The sequence below is a fragment of the Poromitra crassiceps genome (genome assembly GCF_964638095.1).
Source record: "Poromitra crassiceps genome assembly, chromosome: 9".
Lineage (NCBI taxonomy): Eukaryota > Metazoa > Chordata > Actinopteri > Beryciformes > Melamphaidae > Poromitra > Poromitra crassiceps.
Window position 1 is genome coordinate 55,429,546 of NC_139630.1, and position 19,611 is coordinate 55,449,156.

At 42.0% G+C, this 19,611-nt stretch overlaps 1 protein-coding gene and 2 long non-coding RNA genes across 3 annotated transcripts in view; all 3 read left to right on the forward strand.

Moving 5' to 3' along the window:
- Nucleotides 1–17,490, forward strand: part of LOC310782416 (uncharacterized protein) — a gene marked incomplete at its 5' end in the record, with an annotated part of 53,275 nt that extends 35,785 nt beyond the window's left edge. Inside the window, 17 exons of the mRNA XM_083643076.1 lie at nt 1,545–1,622; nt 1,723–1,776; nt 5,081–6,840; nt 6,923–7,837; nt 9,369–9,475; nt 9,948–10,006; nt 10,098–10,237; nt 10,457–10,672; nt 12,011–12,226; nt 12,307–12,456; nt 12,563–12,741; nt 13,648–13,818; nt 13,956–15,359; nt 15,498–15,539; nt 15,646–15,705; nt 16,923–16,992; nt 17,076–17,490. Of these exons, the coding sequence (XP_083499202.1) occupies nt 1,545–1,622; nt 1,723–1,776; nt 5,081–6,840; nt 6,923–7,837; nt 9,369–9,475; nt 9,948–10,006; nt 10,098–10,237; nt 10,457–10,672; nt 12,011–12,226; nt 12,307–12,456; nt 12,563–12,741; nt 13,648–13,818; nt 13,956–15,359; nt 15,498–15,539; nt 15,646–15,705; nt 16,923–16,992; nt 17,076–17,155 (5,701 nt within the window). The 3' untranslated portion in view covers nt 17,156–17,490. The remainder of the gene's footprint in view (nt 1–1,544; nt 1,623–1,722; nt 1,777–5,080; nt 6,841–6,922; nt 7,838–9,368; nt 9,476–9,947; nt 10,007–10,097; nt 10,238–10,456; nt 10,673–12,010; nt 12,227–12,306; nt 12,457–12,562; nt 12,742–13,647; nt 13,819–13,955; nt 15,360–15,497; nt 15,540–15,645; nt 15,706–16,922; nt 16,993–17,075) is intronic.
- On the forward strand, nt 2,103–3,235 carry LOC310782008. The gene is made up of 5 exons (XR_014553005.1): nt 2,103–2,165; nt 2,301–2,360; nt 2,646–2,705; nt 3,026–3,097; nt 3,179–3,235. It is a non-coding gene; the product is annotated as an uncharacterized lncRNA (long non-coding RNA).
- LOC310782010 lies at nt 3,370–3,973 on the forward strand. Its single transcript, XR_014553006.1, has 3 exons — nt 3,370–3,420; nt 3,612–3,683; nt 3,946–3,973. It is a non-coding gene; the product is annotated as an uncharacterized lncRNA (long non-coding RNA).
- Nucleotides 17,491–19,611: the final 2,121 nt, after the last annotated feature.

A 19,611-nucleotide genomic window follows, 5' to 3' on the forward strand; every position in this document is an offset into this window, starting at 1 on the left:
GTACAGAGCACAACTGCGCTGACAACACTCACAACTGACTTCACAGCTGCTACGACGGTACACAACACAACTGCGCTGACAACACTCACAACTGACTTAACAGCTGCTACGACAGTACAGAACACAACTGCGCTGACAACACTCACAACTGACTTAACAGCTGCTACGACAGTACAGAGCACAAATGCGCTGACAACACTCACAACTGACTTAACAGCTGCTACGACAGTAGAGAACACAACTGCACTGACAACACTCACAACTGACTTCACAGCTGCTATGACGGTACAGAGCACAACTGCGCTGACAACACTCACAACTGACTTAACAGCTGCTACGACAGTAGAGAACACAACTGCACTGACAACACTCACAACTGACTTCACAGCTGCTACGACGGTACAGAACACAACTGCGCTGACAACACTCACAACTGACTTCACAGCTGCTACGACAGTACAGAGCACAACTGCGCTGACAACACTCACAACTGACTTAACAGCTGCTACGACAGTACAGAGCACAACTGCGCTGACAACACTCACAACTGACTTCACAGCTGCTACGACGGTACAGAACACAACTGCGCTGACAACACTCACAACTGACTTAACAGCTGCTATGACAGTACAGAGCACAACTGCGCTGACAACAATCACAACTGACTTAACAGCTGCTATGACAGTACAGAGCACAACTGCGCTGACAACACTCACAACTGACTTAACAGCTGCTACGACAGTACAGAGCACAACTGCGCTGACAACACTCACAACTGACTTAACAGCTGCTACGACAGTACAGAGCACAACTGCGCTGACAACACTCACAACTGACTTAACAGCTGCTACGACAGTACAGAGCACAACTGCGCTGACAACACTCACAACTGACTTAACAGCTGCTACGACGGTACAGAACACAACTGCGCTGACAACACTTACAACTGACTTAACAGCTGCTACGACGGTACAGAACACAACTGCACTGACAACACTCACAACTGACTTCACAGCTGCTACGACGGTACAGAACACAACTGCGCTGACAACACTCACAACTGACTTCACAGCTGCTACGACGGTACAGAACACAACTGCGCTGACAACACTTACAACTGACTTAACAGCTGCTACGACGGTACAGAGCACAACTGCGCTGACAACACTCACAACTGACTTAACAGCTGCTACGACGGTACAGAACACAACTGCACTGACAACACTCACAACTGACTTCACAGCTGCTACGACGGTACAGAACACAACTGCGCTGACAACACTCACAACTGACTTAACAGCTGCTACGAGAGTACAGAACACAACTGCCCTGACAACACCCACAACTGACTTAACAGCTGCTACGAGAGTACAGAACACAACTGGGCTGACAACACTCACAACTGACTTCACAGCTGCTACGACACTACAGAATACAACAGCACTGACAACACTCACAACTGTCACAACCAGTAAGTGCCATCAAATAATTATACTTTCATTAAGTATTATTACAAAATAACTGAATTTATATTTCTCCTGCAGACTCGACCTCTACGGCTATAACAGTGGAGAATACCACAGCTGCTCTTATAAGCCCAACAACTGTAGTAACCATAACCAGTAAGTAGAAACAAACAGAATAAGAATGTGAGCGCTATCTTGTCTTGAATCGATCCACTCCTCGTAACAAATTAATTTCAAATCCACCTCTCTACACCAGACTCAACAACTTTGACTACAGCGGCACCAAACACTACAGTGATCCCAATCACAAGTAAGAGTCAAAATATGTACCCATGCTTGAAACTGTGCAGCAAACAAATAATCACATCTTCAATTGTTTATTATTAATTAATTGCAATGTTTTCCTATCGCAGATGTCACAATAGTGCAGAACACCACTGCACTCACAAATACTGTAACCAGTAAGTGCCAACAAACACAAACTAAACACAAGACTAATACATGTTTAGAAAAGGGAAGGGATACAACTTGTCTCGTTAAAAGACACGTTTGAAAATTTACAGTGCCAACTTTCATTTGAATAATAATACTTTAATTAAGTCGTATTACAAAATAACTGTGAATTTATCTTTTTAGACTCAACACCTAATGCTACAACAGATCTGAGCACAGCTGTCCCAACAATACCACTAGTAACCAGTAAGTGGTCAAAAATAAGGGTATTGGTAAAACCTTTCCAGTATAATTATAGGCATATAGCTTTACAGTAACTGATGAGTAATTTTACTTGTAATTAAGTCCAAAGTACAAATTATTGTAAAATTATCTTTTTAGATGCAACAACTGCTACAACAGATCAGAACAGTACAACAGCACCAACAACTGTAGTAACCAGTAAGTATCAATAAATATTAAACATAATTTATTTGACGAATTTGATTCAAAAAATAGTTTTCCCCTATTTAAATGTAATAATTTACTGCTGTTCTTTACAAAATGATGGCTGGCGTGAAACTATGACAGTATGGTTTGCTATTGAACTTATACCAGTTATATCAGCATTTTGCAAGCTTTGCTTACAGAATAGTTGTGTCTTGACTATAGCATTATCACTTATGCTGATGTAAGACATTTTATTTTTGGAAGTTATATTTACATGTAAAATGATTCTCCTATTAGCTACAGACTCGACATCTATTGCTACAACGGAACAGAACAGTACAACGGTCTTTGTGACAGGTAAACCTCATGAAGCTGACACACATGAGAAGTGTGCTGCCCTTTTTATTGGAGGAGATGTGGCTGGTCAAGCATACACATATGTACAGAAATAGTCACTCAAAAGTTCAATTTCATTGTAAAAATCTCATTTGTAAATCTCATAAATTGATTAATCCATTGGTTTAGCATTTAGACCACCGGTGTGATTGTGCTTTGCCTCAAATCAATATGTTATGATTGTGAGTCTTCTAATGTGTCCCAACCTCAATTAATCTCACTGACTGAATTAATATTCTTTGTTCGTATGTTAAAATTTGAAAATGATATTTCTGCTGCAGACTCAACAACTACTGCTACAACAGTTGAGAATACTACAGCTGCTCTTATTAGCCCAACGACTATAGTAACCAGTAAGTGTCAACAAATAGGGGGTAAAAATGTTAGCCCTATCTTGTCTTGAATTGATTAATAAAAAAAACTCTCTACACCAGACACAACAACTTTGACTACAGCAGCACCAAACACGACAGCCATCCCAGTCACAACAAGTAAGAGTACAAATATATGCATGTTTGAAACTGTGCAACAAATAATCACATCTTTTTTTGCTATTTTTACTTTTTTGCTAATTTTTTTAATTAATTGCAATGTTTTCCTATCTCGGACTTCACAGCCATTACTACAACAATGCAGAACACGACCGCACTCACAACACTCACAACTACTGTAACCAGTAAGTGCCAACAAACACAAACTAAAACTTAAGGCATAAACAAATAAATGTTTAAAATTAAGGGTATGTGTAAATGTCTACAGTGAAAACATATAAAGAATAATAATAAATATGATGCTGGCTTCAATGCTTCAATAATTTTGCTTTTCATTAGAACAAATAAATAATGATAAATATATATATTTTTTTAGACTCAACACCTGTTGCTACAACAGATCTGAACACTACAACAACCATAACAACACCGGCAGCTGTTGTAACCAGTAAGTAGTTTAAAGATAAGGGCAAACTTACACAACAATAAAAATCTGTTTGAAATTTTACAGTAAAACATCTAATCGCAAATAATGTTGCTTTAATTAAGTCCAATTGTAAAACTACTTTTGTAGACTTATCACCAACTTTTATAAGTATAGCGACTAAGTATGAACAAATAGGGGGAGAAATGTTAGCCCTGTCTTGACTCGAATGGTTCCAAATTATAATTAATAAAAATAAATACAGCTGTATCTCTCTCTATACCAGATACAACAACTTTTACTACAACAGCACCCAATACTACAGCTATTCCAACCACAAGTAAGGGTTAAAAAAAAAAGACATGCATGAAACAAATCACATCTTGATTTGACCTGTACATTTTTATTACAGCTAATTGTAAAATGGTCTTTAAATCTCCACAGCCATTGCTACAACAGTGCAGAACACCACTGCCTTCATAACACTGACAACTGTAACCAGTAAGTGCCAACAAACACTAAACATTTTTTATTTGAACTATTGCTGGAGCAGTTAACACTAGTTGCTGCTGCTACTACTACTACTGCTTATCTCAACAAGTGATTTTAATTTTTATTCTATGTTGTGTTGCTGACAATTTGAATTAAAAAAAATGAATATCATCATCTTACAGACTCAACAATTATTGCAACAACAGTGCAGAACACAACGACACAACCCACGGCAACAATTACGAGTAAGTACAATATGGGTGAAGCTGATGGAATTGATACTTTGAATGGTAAAAACACAGCACACATACTGCACATACAGCAGCTATTGGCGCCACACTACAGTTATCTCAACAACACCAACGAGCTGGTGTCTGGGTCATGCTTGTCAGTCATGCTTCTTTTGTTTGTTTTTGCTTGTCAGATGTTTGATGGTCACTCATGATTCATCTCGTAGCTGGTTGGCTTGGTTCCAGGCTTAGAACTAAAGATGTTCCTAAAAGTCTATGGAGAAATCAATGGGGAATTCACTTCCTGGAACCGGAGCCATGAAAAAGTGGGCTGTCGAGCTCTATTCCTCCTTATCAAAATAACTCATGTATAAGCATGAGGAAGACACACTTAATATAGTATTAGTATTAGTATAGTATATTAATTATATATATATGGAAGAAGAAGAAAAATTACCACCGCATGACATTCCAGTGTGCGGTGGTGGTAATAAAAAAAAATGGAATGACAATGACATTCCAGTTTTTTATCTTCCATGATGTTCCTGTGACCGAGCAGCACCTGATCGTTCTTACTGGCTGTGCATGGGGAATTTTCTTATCTTGTAGCGCTATTTATATCTTTTACTTTCCTGCTGCAACTATGCAGTTTCCCTTGTGGCCAGAAAGTAATCAAGTCAATGTTGTCTATCTCAACAGCTCAGTCCACAACAAACAACCATACAGGAACAATGAACACAACATCAGCACCCACTACGAATGTGACCTCACCAACTGGCCTAACATCAGCACCCACTACGAATGTGACCTCACCAACTGGCCTAACATCAGCACCCACTACGAATGTGACCTCACCAACTGGCCTAACATCAGCACCCACTACGAATGTGACATCATCAACTGGCCTAACATCAGCACCCACTACGAATGTGACATCACCAACTGGCCTAACATCAGCACCCACTACGAATGTGACATCATCAACTGGCCTAACATCAGCACCCACTACGAATGTGACCTCACCAACTGGCCTAACATCAGCACCCACTACGAATGTGACATCATCAACTGGCGTAACATCAGCACCCACTACGAATGTGACATCATCAACTGGCCTAACATCAGCACCCACTACGAATGTGACATCATCAACTGGCCTAACATCAGCACCCACTACGAATGTGACATCACCAACTGGCCTAACATCAGCACCCACTATGAATGTGACATCATCAACTGGCCTAACATCAGCACCCACTACGAATGTGACATCATCAACTGGCCTAACATCAGTACCCACTACGAATGTGACATCATCAACTGGCCTAACATCAGCACCCACTACGAATGTGACATCATCAACTGGCCTAACATCAGCACCCACTACGAATGTGACATCATCAACTGGCCTAACATCAGCACCCACTACGAATGTGACATCCTCAACTGGCGTAACATCAGCACCCACTACGAATGTGACATCACCAACTGGCCTAACATCAGCACCCACTACGAATGTGACATCACCAACTGGCCTAACATCAGCACCCACTACGAATGTGACATCATCAACTGGCCTAACATCAGCACCCACTACGAATGTGACATCATCAACTGGTGTACCATCAGCACCCACTACGAATGTGACATCACCAACTGGCCTAACATCAGCACCCACTACGAATGTGACATCATCAACTGGCCTAACATCAGCACCCACTACGAATGTGACATCATCAACTGGCCTAACATCAGCACCCACTACGAATGTGACATCATCAACTGGCGTAACATCAGCACCCACTACGAATGTGACATCATCAACTGGCCTAACATCAGCACCCACTATGAATGTGACATCATCAACTGGCCTAACATCAGTACCCACTACGAATGTGACATCATCAACTGGCCTAACATCAGTACCCACTACGAATGTGACATCATCAACTGGCCTAACATCAGCACCCACTACGAATGTGACATCATCAACTGGCGTAACATCAGCACCCACTACGAATGTGACATCATCAACTGGCGTAACATCAGTACCCACTACGAATGTGACATCATCAACTGGCCTAACATCAGCACCCACTACGAATGTGACATCATCAACTGGCGTAACATCAGCACCCACTACGAATGTGACATCATCAACTGGCGTAACATCAGCACCCACTACGAATGTGACATCATCAACTGGCCTAACATCAGCACCCGCTACGAATGTGACATCATCAACTGGCGTAACATCAGCACCCACTACGAATGTGACATCATCAACTGGCCTAACATCAGCACCCACTACGAATGTGACATCATCAACTGGCGTAACATCAGCACCCACTACGAATGTGACATCATCAACTGGCCTAACATCAGCACCCACTACGAATGTGACATCATCAACTGGCGTAACATCAGCACCCACTACGAATGTGACATCATCAACTGGCGTAACATCAGTACCCACTACGAATGTGACATCACCAACTGGCCTAACATCAGCACCCACTACGAATGTGACCCAAACCACAGAAACACCAACAATCACAGCAAATGAGGAGACTACCACCAACTCCACTACTCTGACACCAATGGCAACTACAACTACCAGTGCTGCTACCACTGTCCCCACCACGACAACTAAAACCGCCATCTCCCCGAATACTACAACTATCCCCACCACGACAACTACAACCGCCATCTCCCCGAATACTACAACTATCCCCACCACGACAACTACAACCGCCATCTCCCCGAATACTACAACTATCCCCACCACGACAACTACCACCACTATCTCCCCGAATACTACAACTATCCCCACCACGACAACTACCACCACTATCTCCCCGAAGACTACAACTATCCCCACCACGACAACTACCACCACTATCTCCCCGAATACTACAACTATCCCCACCACGACAACTACCACCACTATCTCCCCGAATACTACAACTATCCCCACCACGACAACTACCACCACTATCTCCCCGAAGACTACAACTATCCCCACCACGACAACTACCACCACTATCTCCCCGAATACTACAACTATCCCCACCACGACAACTACCACCACTATCTCCCCGAAGACTACAACTATCCCCACCACGACAACTACCACCACTATCTCCCCGAAGACTACAACTATCCCCACCACGACAACTACCACCACTATCTCCCCGAATACTACAACTATCCCCACCACGACAACTACCACCACTATCTCCAAGAATACTACAACTATCCCCACCACGACAACTACCACCACTATCTCCCCGAATACTACAACTATCCCCACCACGACAACTACCACCACTATCTCCAAGAATACTACAACTATCCCCACCACGACAACTACCACCACTATCTCCAAGAATACTACCACTACCCCCACCACTAGCACCACCGTCTTCCCAGATATTACCACTAGCCAACAGTCAGGTATGTTTTTGTTGTCCTTGTTGTCCCTCACATGATGAACTTGGGGGTGGGAGGAGCTATGGATCGCGTTGTGTCCATCTGTTCAAACGTGATAACTCACTTGATATCCCACGATGATTTTGGCAACATTTGGAAGGATGATGCCTCTTGCGATGTTTTCTAGTGTTTAGGAAATGTCACTGATTGGCCTAGTGCAGGTCAGGTGATATCTATTTTTTCTTTTTCACTGAAACTTGGAGGGGATGATGCATTTTGGCACTGTATTCTGGTGCCATACCTGCTGCTAACAGCACCAGTCCAATTTTACTTAAGCTTTGTGTGATGATGAATCTTGTTGCTGATTAGACCCAAGTTGTTTAGTTGAAATCCATATTTGTATTAAGCGCGACCTTGCTCAGTAGACAGATGTTGCTACTACGAAATTTAAGTTTTGCTTCTTTTTTCTTCCAGCTGTCAGAAGTTAGAGGTTATGATGGCCTGGTAACTGCTGCTTGGGAGGCAGAGGAGATTTGAGTTATAGCATATTCATTTGATTCTACTTTGTACCATTTAAGGATGAATCACCTGCAGTTTTAACGCAGAAAAGATGCAGGAGAAATAGAGGAATCTCTAGGATACTTTTGGTTTTGGTTAGATTAGATCATACTGTAGCCTATATATGATATAACACCATCTCAAGTGCATGCTGTAATTGTGGCCTAACTAAATTCCATCAGCCATTATAAAACTAGTAAGTAGTAATTGTTTAAAAGAAATTATGATTCCCCCGCCGCCTAGTCTCGCCATTCAAGTTACAAATTGAGTTAAACATTTTTTTTAAATCAAAGCACATATTTAAAAAAGATACAATCATTTCCTAATCAAACTGTGTGTTTTTATGCAAATAACCACTACAGATGACAATCACAAAGGAAAAGAATAACATTTAGAATTTTGGATTGTTTACACTGACTTCAAGGCGGATAAAATTATTTTTCGGGATGGTTCCGGGGCGGCGAGATCATTCTGCTGCTGCTGTTTTGGTAAAAGTAATGCAAAAGTAGTGTAATAAGTAACGAGTTACTCTACACAGACAGTAATATTGTAAAGTAACTTATTACCTTCAAATTAATGTAACTAGTATTATACATTTTGAAAGTAACTTGCCCAACACTGATGATGATGGTGTTTTCATAGCCCATTGACATGCACAAACAATGCTAACAGGATGTTTGTGCCCTATTTTTTGGAAAGAAAACTCTAAAAAGCCTTCCCCTGTTGTGCAACTTTGACTCTAGTTACACTCGTCGATTCAATTCGATTTTTGAGATCTGTTTATTACAATTTCATTGTCCGAGACATCATCTCCACACTTTTATTTCTCTTCTGGCTGCTTTTGCTTAAATCTGTCTGCCTTGCACTTCCATGTTGTTTCTTTTCATTTCGTTACACTGCGCACGTGCTTTGTTATCCAGACATTGCAGCATTTCAGTTACAAGACAAATCTGACAGGAACATGTAACCATCGCCTTTTCTTCTTCTTTGATACCAGAATTTACTGTGGAAATGTCGATCAGATTAAACAAGACATATTTAAAGGAATACGATAATCCCGATTCTTCTAAATACTTGGAGCTGGAAAGACAGCTTGTAGCTGTGGTAAGTGCATTATTGACACCATAGTGCAGGGATATTCAACTTGCTTTGTCCGGCGGCCACTTTTGTATAATGATAGGAGGCCAGGGGCCAGTTAACAAACATTCATCATTTTTTTCTGTACAGTAGCGGATTGTAGGTTTTTGGGGCGTCGGCTGGAGTTTAGTCTGACAATTTTGTGCACAGAGGATAGTTAGGTTAAGTTAGTTAGGTACACGAGTGCCTGAGTAGCGAGCAGATGGCGGTATTTGACAATTTAGCTGGAGCTCAGTCAAACTTTATTTCACGTTAGTGAATAAGAAAACGGTCGGTGGGGGGGGGGGGGGGGGTCACTCTGCACCCTATCGCGGGCTGCATCTGGCCCCCGGGCCGCAAGTTGAGCATCACTGCCATAGTGAATTCTGGCTTTTATTGTCAGCTGTTCATGCTGTTCCCCGTCATCGATCTGACAATTTTATCAATCTTTCTCTCACAGTTCCAGGAACAGTATAAAAGCATCACAGGGTTTACGGGGGTTTCTATAACTAAATTCAGGTACAGTAACTTCTGGCGTTAATATGAATTTGGATGCAGGTTGTATTAGGCATTTATTTTCTTAACTGCTTTTGTTTGTTCTTACAAACAGAGAAGGAAGTACAATTACAGACTATGTTGTGCGGACAAGATCTTTTAATAGCCAGGAAATGGCTGAAGCAAATGCCAAGCTGCCCGCTGCAGTATCTGCTGTTGCCCCTGTTATTGGTACAGTTACTGCTTTTCACGTCAGTAAGTCCAAGCCTCTTCTACTTACATTATTTTCTGTTTAACCCATTGATACCTGATGCAGCGTTTGTGTGTGTATCCCTTTAAGACCGCGAACCCCGTGACGCGGCCTTAAAGGGATACACACACAAATGAGGGATATACACGCACATGCTGCATCAGGTATCAATGGTTTAATTAAATGGGCCAAATCTTAACTGATCTTTTTCACTTTCTCCAAAGGTCCCAACAAAATCAAATTTCCAAAACTCACTTATACCGGTGGAGCCATAACTCTGGTGTGCGGCCCTCCTCCTGGCAATGTCAACATGTCGAAGATCTCTGGTTCTGACTGGAAATTCAAAGGGAGGGACATTACAGATGATAAAAAGTATAGAATAACCACTACTGCACACAGCTCCAAACTTACAATTAACAACGTTGTTCTTGCTGACAGGGGTAAGTGACAGCTAGCTGAGTTTCATTTCATTTCATTTCTTTGTGTAGGAACAGTACATTACATTACATGTATTAATAGGACAGATACATATCACATTTTGCCAGCGTCTGATCACATGTAGCACAGCATTTAATTGCAATACCCGTTCCTAGATGTTATTAAAAGCACCTGTTAAAGAAAAAGCAAAGTACAGTAAAATATACAGTCAACATAAATATACAGTAAACATAAACAAGGATATCATATCAATCAATCATAGAGGAACACAAACAATCATACACAAAGGATATAAACATTGTATAGATGATAACCCACAGACCCACAAACACAGTCATTTATGGGCACATTGGTAGTTACTCTTCAGCAACTCCTTTAGATTGGTTTTAAATTGCTCCCAGCTACAGTACAGTCCTGTTTAATGTGTGTGGGCACATTTTTCACCCCCTGAACAGTGAGCACGTCCTGTTCATGTATACATTTATAGATGAGTTTTATCATAGCGAAACCAATGAAGTCATCAAAACTTAGAAGATATCGTTTTTTGATGAGTCGACAGTAGTGGAACCTAATTGGCTTCCTGTCCAGAATTGTTATTGCGCGATTGTATAACATCCCAAGAGGTGTGATTACAGTCAGGCCAGCCTGGGACCAATAGCTCAAGTATGATAGAATCATTGAGTGCATATAGATGTTTGAATTGGCAGATAGTTCCTAATCATTCTGAACGTACAGTAGATAGGTTTGCTTTTACAATTCTGCTCACCATCTGAATATGTTTCTCAAATTTTAGGTGAGTAACATCAGGCCAAGATATTTAACCTCAGATACCTGGTCAATAGATTGCGATCATTGATTTATTGATCTAACTTATTTACGTCATTCACTTGATCTGGCGAGGACTGTCTCCTAGATGAGAAACAAATTAATACGGTTTTCTTCATGTTCAGTGTTAGACAAGAACGTTCAAGCCATACTGCTACTTGATTAATACTATGATATTAATACTAATAACAATCACTATCTAGACAAAATACAATGTGAATAATAAAGTAATTACCCAATACTACAGAATATAGGCTATATTAAAAAAAATGCCACTGGAAAATGTAGAATTCTCAATGAGTTCAAACCGGTTCAAACCTAAATAGAAATGGCAGTACCATAATGACTATTTAGTTACCCAGCCCACCATACCATACCATGAAGTGGTATTTTGCAGTGTATACCATACCATACCATGAAGTGGTATTTTGCCGTGTATACCATACCATACCATGAAGTGGTATTTTGCAGTGTATACCAATGTGACTGATAATTCTGGTTTCATTTCATCTCAGGGTTTTACAAATGTTCTCTGAAGGGTAGTGTGATCAATTTCCTGCAAAATGGATCCTTAAAAGAAAACGCCGTTAAACCAGCTCCCATCGTGCAAGTACGGAGGAATCAAGTCAACATCAAATGCGTGGAAGGACAAATACAGCCACTTCACTGTTGTGTGCAGTCACCGTTTAAAGTCAAGTGGTTTGAAGGCTCAGGTTCACCTTTAACTTCAGGTGAGTATGCGGATAATGTTTGTTTCCTACAGTTGATTTAATCAGTAGAACTGTTGTTCACATGTTCAAAATGTTCACAGAGGGTGACGACGTTGATGCTCCACCAAATCACAACTGCATCAAGTATGATTATGATCTGGACTGCAGTGAACCAGAGGTCACATTCACATGTCGGGTTGTAGAGTTACCACGTTATGAAAGCACAACAGTAGTGACCGTTTTCAGAGAAAGTAAGAATAACATTTCAAATATTACGTTACTGTTTGAAAGCCAATTCCAAAAAGTGCATGATTATGATTTTTTTGCCTAAAACTAACTGCATATTTTACACTTCAGGTATTACATGTAATGATCCTAAATATGGGCCTGGACATGAGAATTCCAAATCAACAATAGGATGCAGTGCCGGTCAGATTGGGAGCATGACTGCTGTCTGTGAGGCAAATGGAAAATGGAGACTCGTGGAGGACTCTTGTATTGTGACAGCAATCAATGACTTTGTGATGGAATCACAGGTAGGGGAACCACAAACATTACAAATCATCACAAACCCATAACAAATCACAATATATAGCACACAGGCATCACTTGATCACACCAGAGATATCATTTAGTTTGATGTAGTGAAGAAAAAGTCACTCGTGCAAAATGCAAAGTTAGTTTATAGAGCATTTAAAAAGGGGGAATACTGCTCAAAAGGGAAACAAATGAATTGTATATGTAGGCTACCTGTGGGACAGTCCCGTCCTTTTTGTGAACATGGACAGCTGTGTGTGAACACAATACCGCCCCTGTCTGGCAACGTCAGGTAACAGCTGTATCCCAAAGCCAGAAAATAGAAAGCATCAAAAGCAAATATTTGAATCTGCCATTTTAAAATTAAAAAAAGAAAGATAAAAAACAAATCAGCAAAATCAAGCAGTAGGGCTTTTGTGTCTAACCTTGCAAGGCAGCTGGATTCGCGCGAGATTATTTTGTGTCCTGTCTTATGGAATTTGGTGTCTTGTACATTGGGTAGCTACTGTGTCTTGTTTACTACTGTGTCCCATTTCTGTGTCTTGTCCGGTGTAATATGTGCTATTTTAATTTGGCAGAGATTCATGGACATTCAGAAATATTGACTGGGCTCATAGACCATAGCAATAATGTATTGATATTCAAAGTGACCAGTATTCCCCTTTAAAATGTTAACTTTGTCATGTGTGGTGTGGTGTGTTCTTTGTCATGTGTGCTGTGTTCTTTGTCACGTGTGCTGTGTTCTTTGTGGTCAGAATAAATCATACCTTCTCTGTGTACACCTGCTTATCTTGTTTTTTTTATGATTTGGAAATCCTCTGCATCTCATGAATTGTTTACAATGTTATGCTAAATATTGTCATTGTCAGTTGTTGCTATGTTGTTAAAATGTTTAATTCTTGTAGACTTTGGTGGTGACCGCAGTTCCAGAGTTTGTGAAAAGTCTAAGGGAAGTGGTTCAAAAGGAAGAATTGCAAGTGGAAATTACTAATTCAACTGCGACCATATCTGCTATTGTTGACATCCTGGACGTCATTGCAAATGTTTCCACTGTGATCAACGATACTGTCATGCAAGTAGGTTGGAAAATTCCCCCGCGTACCTGTCTCTATACTACAATCAACTACTGTCTTGTTTGCTTATCATATAATCTTGTGAGATGAGAAAATGAGATGAGGTTGTATGTTACAGAGAAATGTCTTGTCATCTGCAGGACATACTGCAAACAGTTGATGTCATCATTTCTGATGAGACAAGCGAGGCCTGGGACATTTTGAATGCCAATGAAACCAGCAATGCCAGCTCAGTTTTACTGGGTTCACTGGAGTCAATCTCGAACTTACTGGAGGGGGAGTTTGAAATATCGACTCCACGCATCCTGCTGATCAGAACCGTGTTTAACAACTCTTTCAATAGAGACCTGAACTCCAGCATTGTCCTTGACATCCCAGACACCAACCTCAACAACGTCACCATCACCACCATCACCTTCTCCTCCCTCGATAACGTTCTGCCTGCCAGGAACACCAGCTTCAACGTCAGCAGCTTCAACGCCACCAGCAACGAAACGGTCGTCAGCGATAACGCCATCAACGCTGCTGTGGTGCTGGTCAAGTTAAACGCGATCATTACCAACGTCACGCTGAGCTTCGACAAGAAAAACAACTCCTTGACATTGGACCCGCAGTGCGTCTTCTGGAACTTCACACTCTTTGATAATCTCGGCGGATGGGACCACGAGGGGTGTACGTTCGTCTCTGACATAAACAATACAGTAACCTGCAACTGCAACCATCTCACCTCCTTCTCAATTCTGATGGCAACCAGCATTCCTCAGTCACTGAGGGACATTTTGGATGTCATCACGTTTGTTGGAGTAGGGATATCTCTGGGAAGCTTGGTGATATGTCTCGTCATTGAAGGAGTTGTTTGGAAAGCCATGACCAGGAACAGCACCTCCTTCATGCGTCATGTGTCCATTGTCAACATCGCCTTGTCGCTGTTGATCGCAGACATCTGTTTCATCATCGGTGCCGCCATCGCCAAGAACCCCCTTGAAAACCCAGGGGACGACTATGAAGTTCCATTGGGCCCGTGTAGCACAGCCACATTTTTCATGCACTTTTTCTACCTGGCCCTTTTCTTTTGGATGCTGGTGTCTGGCCTTCTCCTTTTCTACCGAACCATCATGGTCTTCTCCCACATGTCCAAGTCGGTCATGATGGCCATTGGCTTCTCTTTAGGCTACGGATGCCCTCTCATTATAGCAGTGGTCACCGTTGCCTCCACGGCCGGCGGACATGGATACATCCAGGAGAGGGAAGCCTGTTGGCTCAACTGGGACGAGACAAAAGCCCTCCTGGCCTTTGTCATTCCCGCTTTGACCATAGTCTTCATCAACTTTTTAATCCTGATGGTGGTCTTGTTCAAAATGCTGAGACGAGGCGTGGGCGATAGCGTCCAGCCAGACGAAAAGAGTGCGGTGGTGGTCATCGCCAGATGTTTGGCCATTTTGACTCCTTTATTTGGACTGACCTGGGCTCTGGGAGTGGGAACCATGGCAAATCCGACGGATAAAGGAATCCATATTGCCTTTGCATTCTTCAATTCTTTACAGGTATTTGGCATTTTTATTCTATTTTTGAAATATTGCGGTTGAGCTGAACTCACAGGTTGGAATTTCAATGTTCACTTCACCCATTTAGCCATGTACATGTCTATCAGAGATAAAACACTCCTCTTTTGTTTTCCACAGGGTTTCTTCATTTTAGTGTTTGGAACACTACTTGATTCAAAGGTATGTCAAGTTTAAGATGCATATTTTGATGACCGTTTCCTGTGTTGCACCATCGTTTAATGAATTAGAATTTTGACTCTTGACATGAATTTGATTGTGCTTGCAGATCCGAGCTGCCCTCGCAAGAAGATTACCTTCTTCAGGCACCAGCTCTCAACAAACAAGGGTAGGTTTTTCTGATTACCCCCCATTTTCTCCCCAATTGTACTTGGCCAATTTCCCCTGTTGCCCCCCGGTCGCTGCCACGCCCTCTACCGATCTGGGAAGAGCCGTAGACACACACATGCTTCCTCCGATACATGTGCAGTTGCCAGCCGCTTCTTTTCACCCGAAAGCGGGGAGCTTCACCGGCAGGACGTAGTACGTGGGAGGATCACGCTATTCCCACCACTTCCCTTCCGTCCCCAAATAGGCGCCCCCGACCGACCAGAGGAGGCGCTAGTGCAGCGACCAGGACACATACCCTCATTATGGCTTCCCACTCGCAGACACAGCCAATCGTGCCTGTATAGACGCGCGACCAAGCCGGAGGTAACATGGGGGCACGAACCTGCGACCCTTGTGTTGGTAGGCAGCGTTTTATGTTATCAGATTGCAATAGAGAGGCAAAGTCAACGTCACTTCCTGCTTCAGCACTTAAGTTACTGTACTTTTGCTATTTTGTGTATTGTATTTGATGTATTACTGTACTTGCTATGTGATCGGACCCCAGGAAGAATAGCCGTAGCATCCTGCTGCGACTAATGGGGATCCTAATAAACTAAACTAAACTAAACCAGAGATTTTCATCCGCAAATTATTTTCTCATAGACATTTTGTAAAATGCTTATAAAAAATAGTTTTACTTGTTCAAACCAAACGGTTCAGATATATTTAGAAACAGGAGAGACCACATAACATTTCACTCGGACCAAAACGTAAAAGAAATTGTGGATTTAAAGAAAATATTTTTTGATTTTTTTTTAAGTTTTGGTCCGAGTGAGATCTATGGTCTCTCCCGACCCTAAATATAGCTGAACCGTTTGGTTTGACCAAATAAAACTATTGTTATAAGCATTTTACGAGATTTCTATGGGAAAATAAATGGTGGATGAAAATCTCTGGTACAGTGCGGAAACAGGAAGTGACGTTCACTTTGCCTCTCTATCGGATAGTGCTTGACCACTTGAAAGTACAGGTGTAAATGCCCCCAAGACACATTGAGGAGGGATTGCGATCTGATTGGCCAAACCACCTCCGGAGGTGGTCAGGGCCACATAACACAAGTGTAAATGCAATGCGTCCTCTCAATCCACATACTACAACAGCACTCAACACTGTTTTTCTGTTACTGTACGCTATGGAACAGTTTGAGCTTAAACTGGTTAATATTTCTCACTACAGAGTACAAGTGCAGGCACCTCCTCTTCCAATACGCTTGACTTCATCAGGAGGAGAATACAGGGAAGACGAAGTAAGTTGTCATCTCATTTTCTCTTTTGAGTACAGTAGCTTTCCTGCTTGGAATCTACCAACAGTGTGTTGTTTGTCCTTCAGATATCTACCGTGTCTCACAAGCAGAAGAAGCCGCAAACTCCAGCAGTTCTGGTGCATCGGAATCATTCATGAATATCTGAACCAAAATGAAATGATGGTTTAGCACAGGAATGACTATTTTATAACTATGTACGATTCACACGGTAGCACTTGCACTGGCAATCCACTTGTATAATAATGTGAGAATTGTTTTCATGTCTAATCAGAAACAGTGCTGCTTGGTATGAATGCAATGTAATGTATGTAGCATTGAGAAAATGTGTGCAAAGTGTTGTTTTTTTATGTTAAGGTTCACAGACAGCACCGCACCAGGTGTTTCAAAAGTAGGTCTACATTTTCAAATAAAAATTAAAATAAATCTGTATAATTTTAGTAATTTCTTTGTAATTTTAACAAAATAATTAAACTGGAAATGGACACATATTTAATAACAGTGAGTATTATCATGTATGTAAAAATGTATATATTATTTTTAAAGTGAAAACCTACTTTTACCTACCTTTCTCAACTGAAGTCACTTTAAATCAGTGCTGTTGTATGAAAGTAAATCGGTGTGTATTGAAGGAAAAGCATGACATTATTGTTCCCCTCTCTAGAATGACTTACTTTGATCTGCCAGCCCAGGGAAAAGGTGTCAAAGAATGTTTTATGTTAAAGTTCACTGTGACAATATTGTGAATGGGATTGTGAAATGTGAGTTTTCAAACTGTTACCTCTTGCTGTTTGTTGGAGCCACTAACATGCCAAGTTCTCCAGTGCAGTTTTGATACCATTTAACTCCCTGTTGAGCCATTTAATGAGTACATTCAATCAAATATATTTTAATTTGGTATTGCTTGTCAGTTAATTACCTTGCCCACCTTTGCTGGATAATATGATTGTTTGTTGAGGCAATGTTGGACTGTGTACACTGTTCACTGACCTGTGGTCAATGTTGTTTTCTTTTTGTGACTCATATTTTTACTGCCTCCAAATAAAAGATGCACAAGTGGCTTAAAATAAAATAAGCTTCATTTCTGATCAAATTTCAAACTTCACTCTGGCTTTAAACCCGAGCCCGCTACAGCTTCTGAAAGTGATGTCTGTTAAAAAGAGAGAGGGAGGGGGGGGGAATCAGATCTAATGTGTTCTAGATGGAGAAACCACAGCGAAATCACAATTTTCTTCCGTTTTCAGAAAATGGATAAAGGTTTCACAAATCTGAAAGTATGTCTTGATAAGTGTCTAGGGACCCCTTGTGTGTGTGTGTGTGTGTGTGTGTGTGTGTGTATATATATATATATATATATACATAAGCTATAAGCTATGTTGTATAAAGTACCGTTACTTAACAGGTAAGGGGCAAGTAATAGGGAATTATGTAAACTTAAGTAGGCAGGTCTTAAGTGTATAGAGTTTCCATTTGACTAATTTGTAGTCTTGAATAGCCACTTTGTAAACAAAGAGTGTACATGTAGGCTACATGGATTGGCTATCCATATTTTATTCACATTGAAAATCACATACTTACCAGTAACCACTAACCAGCCACAATCAAAGGTGGGGTATCAGATACGTGGGACTGTCAATTGGCTGGTGTGGCAGACACCTTAAAAAAACAGAAACAAAATGAGTTATTAGACCTTGCAGATGCATGCTCATTGGCAATGAAATGAACTATAATTTTAGAATAACAGAAAAGACCTAAAAGCTGACACCTTGAACACACACCTGTACACACACCTGTCCAATATTTGCCGAAGATGTCATTACTAGTCAACTAGTGACCTGTGTTTGGAAGAGGGCCCGCCATCTTTCGTGGGACTCCTCTTTGGTGAGAGTGTGATGTCATAGAGGAGGGCTTACAGTGTGTGTATAGACTGGTTCCCCCTCTCTCCTCCCCTCCTCTTCTCCTCTCCTCCTCTCCCCCTGGTTCCCCCTCTCCTCTCCCCCTCTGCTCTCCTCCTCTCCCCTCCTCTCCCCTGGTTCCCCCTCTCCTCTCCCCCTCTGCTCTCCTCTCCTCTCCCCCTCTGCTCTCCTCCTCTCCCCCTCTCTCCCCTCCTCTCCTCTCCCCCTCTCTCCCCTCTCCTCTCCCCCTCTCTCCCCTCTGGTTCCCCCTCTCTCCTCTCCCCCTCTGCTCTCCTCTCCTCTGGTTCCCCCTCTGCTCTCCTCCTCTCCCCCTCTGCTCTCCTCTCCTCTGGTTCCCCCTCTCCTCTCCCCCTCTGCTCTCCTCCTCTCCCCCTCTCTCCCCTCTGGTTCCCCCTCTCTCCTCTCCCCCTCTGCTCTCCTCTCCTCTGGTTCCCCCTCTCCTCTCCCCCTCTCTCCCCTCTGGTTCCCCCTCTCTCCTCTCCCCCTCTCTCCCCATCTGGTTCCCCCTCTCTGCTCTCCCCCTCTGCTCTCCTCTGGTTCCCCCCACCCACCCCCATCTGCGGTCGCCTTTTATACACGTCCCAAACAACGCAGGACAACGTGATTGGCTGGCTCAGATTTGAACAGATCTGAGCCAATCGCGTTATCCTGTGATGACGTAATGTCCTGTGCCCCATGACCGGATGGA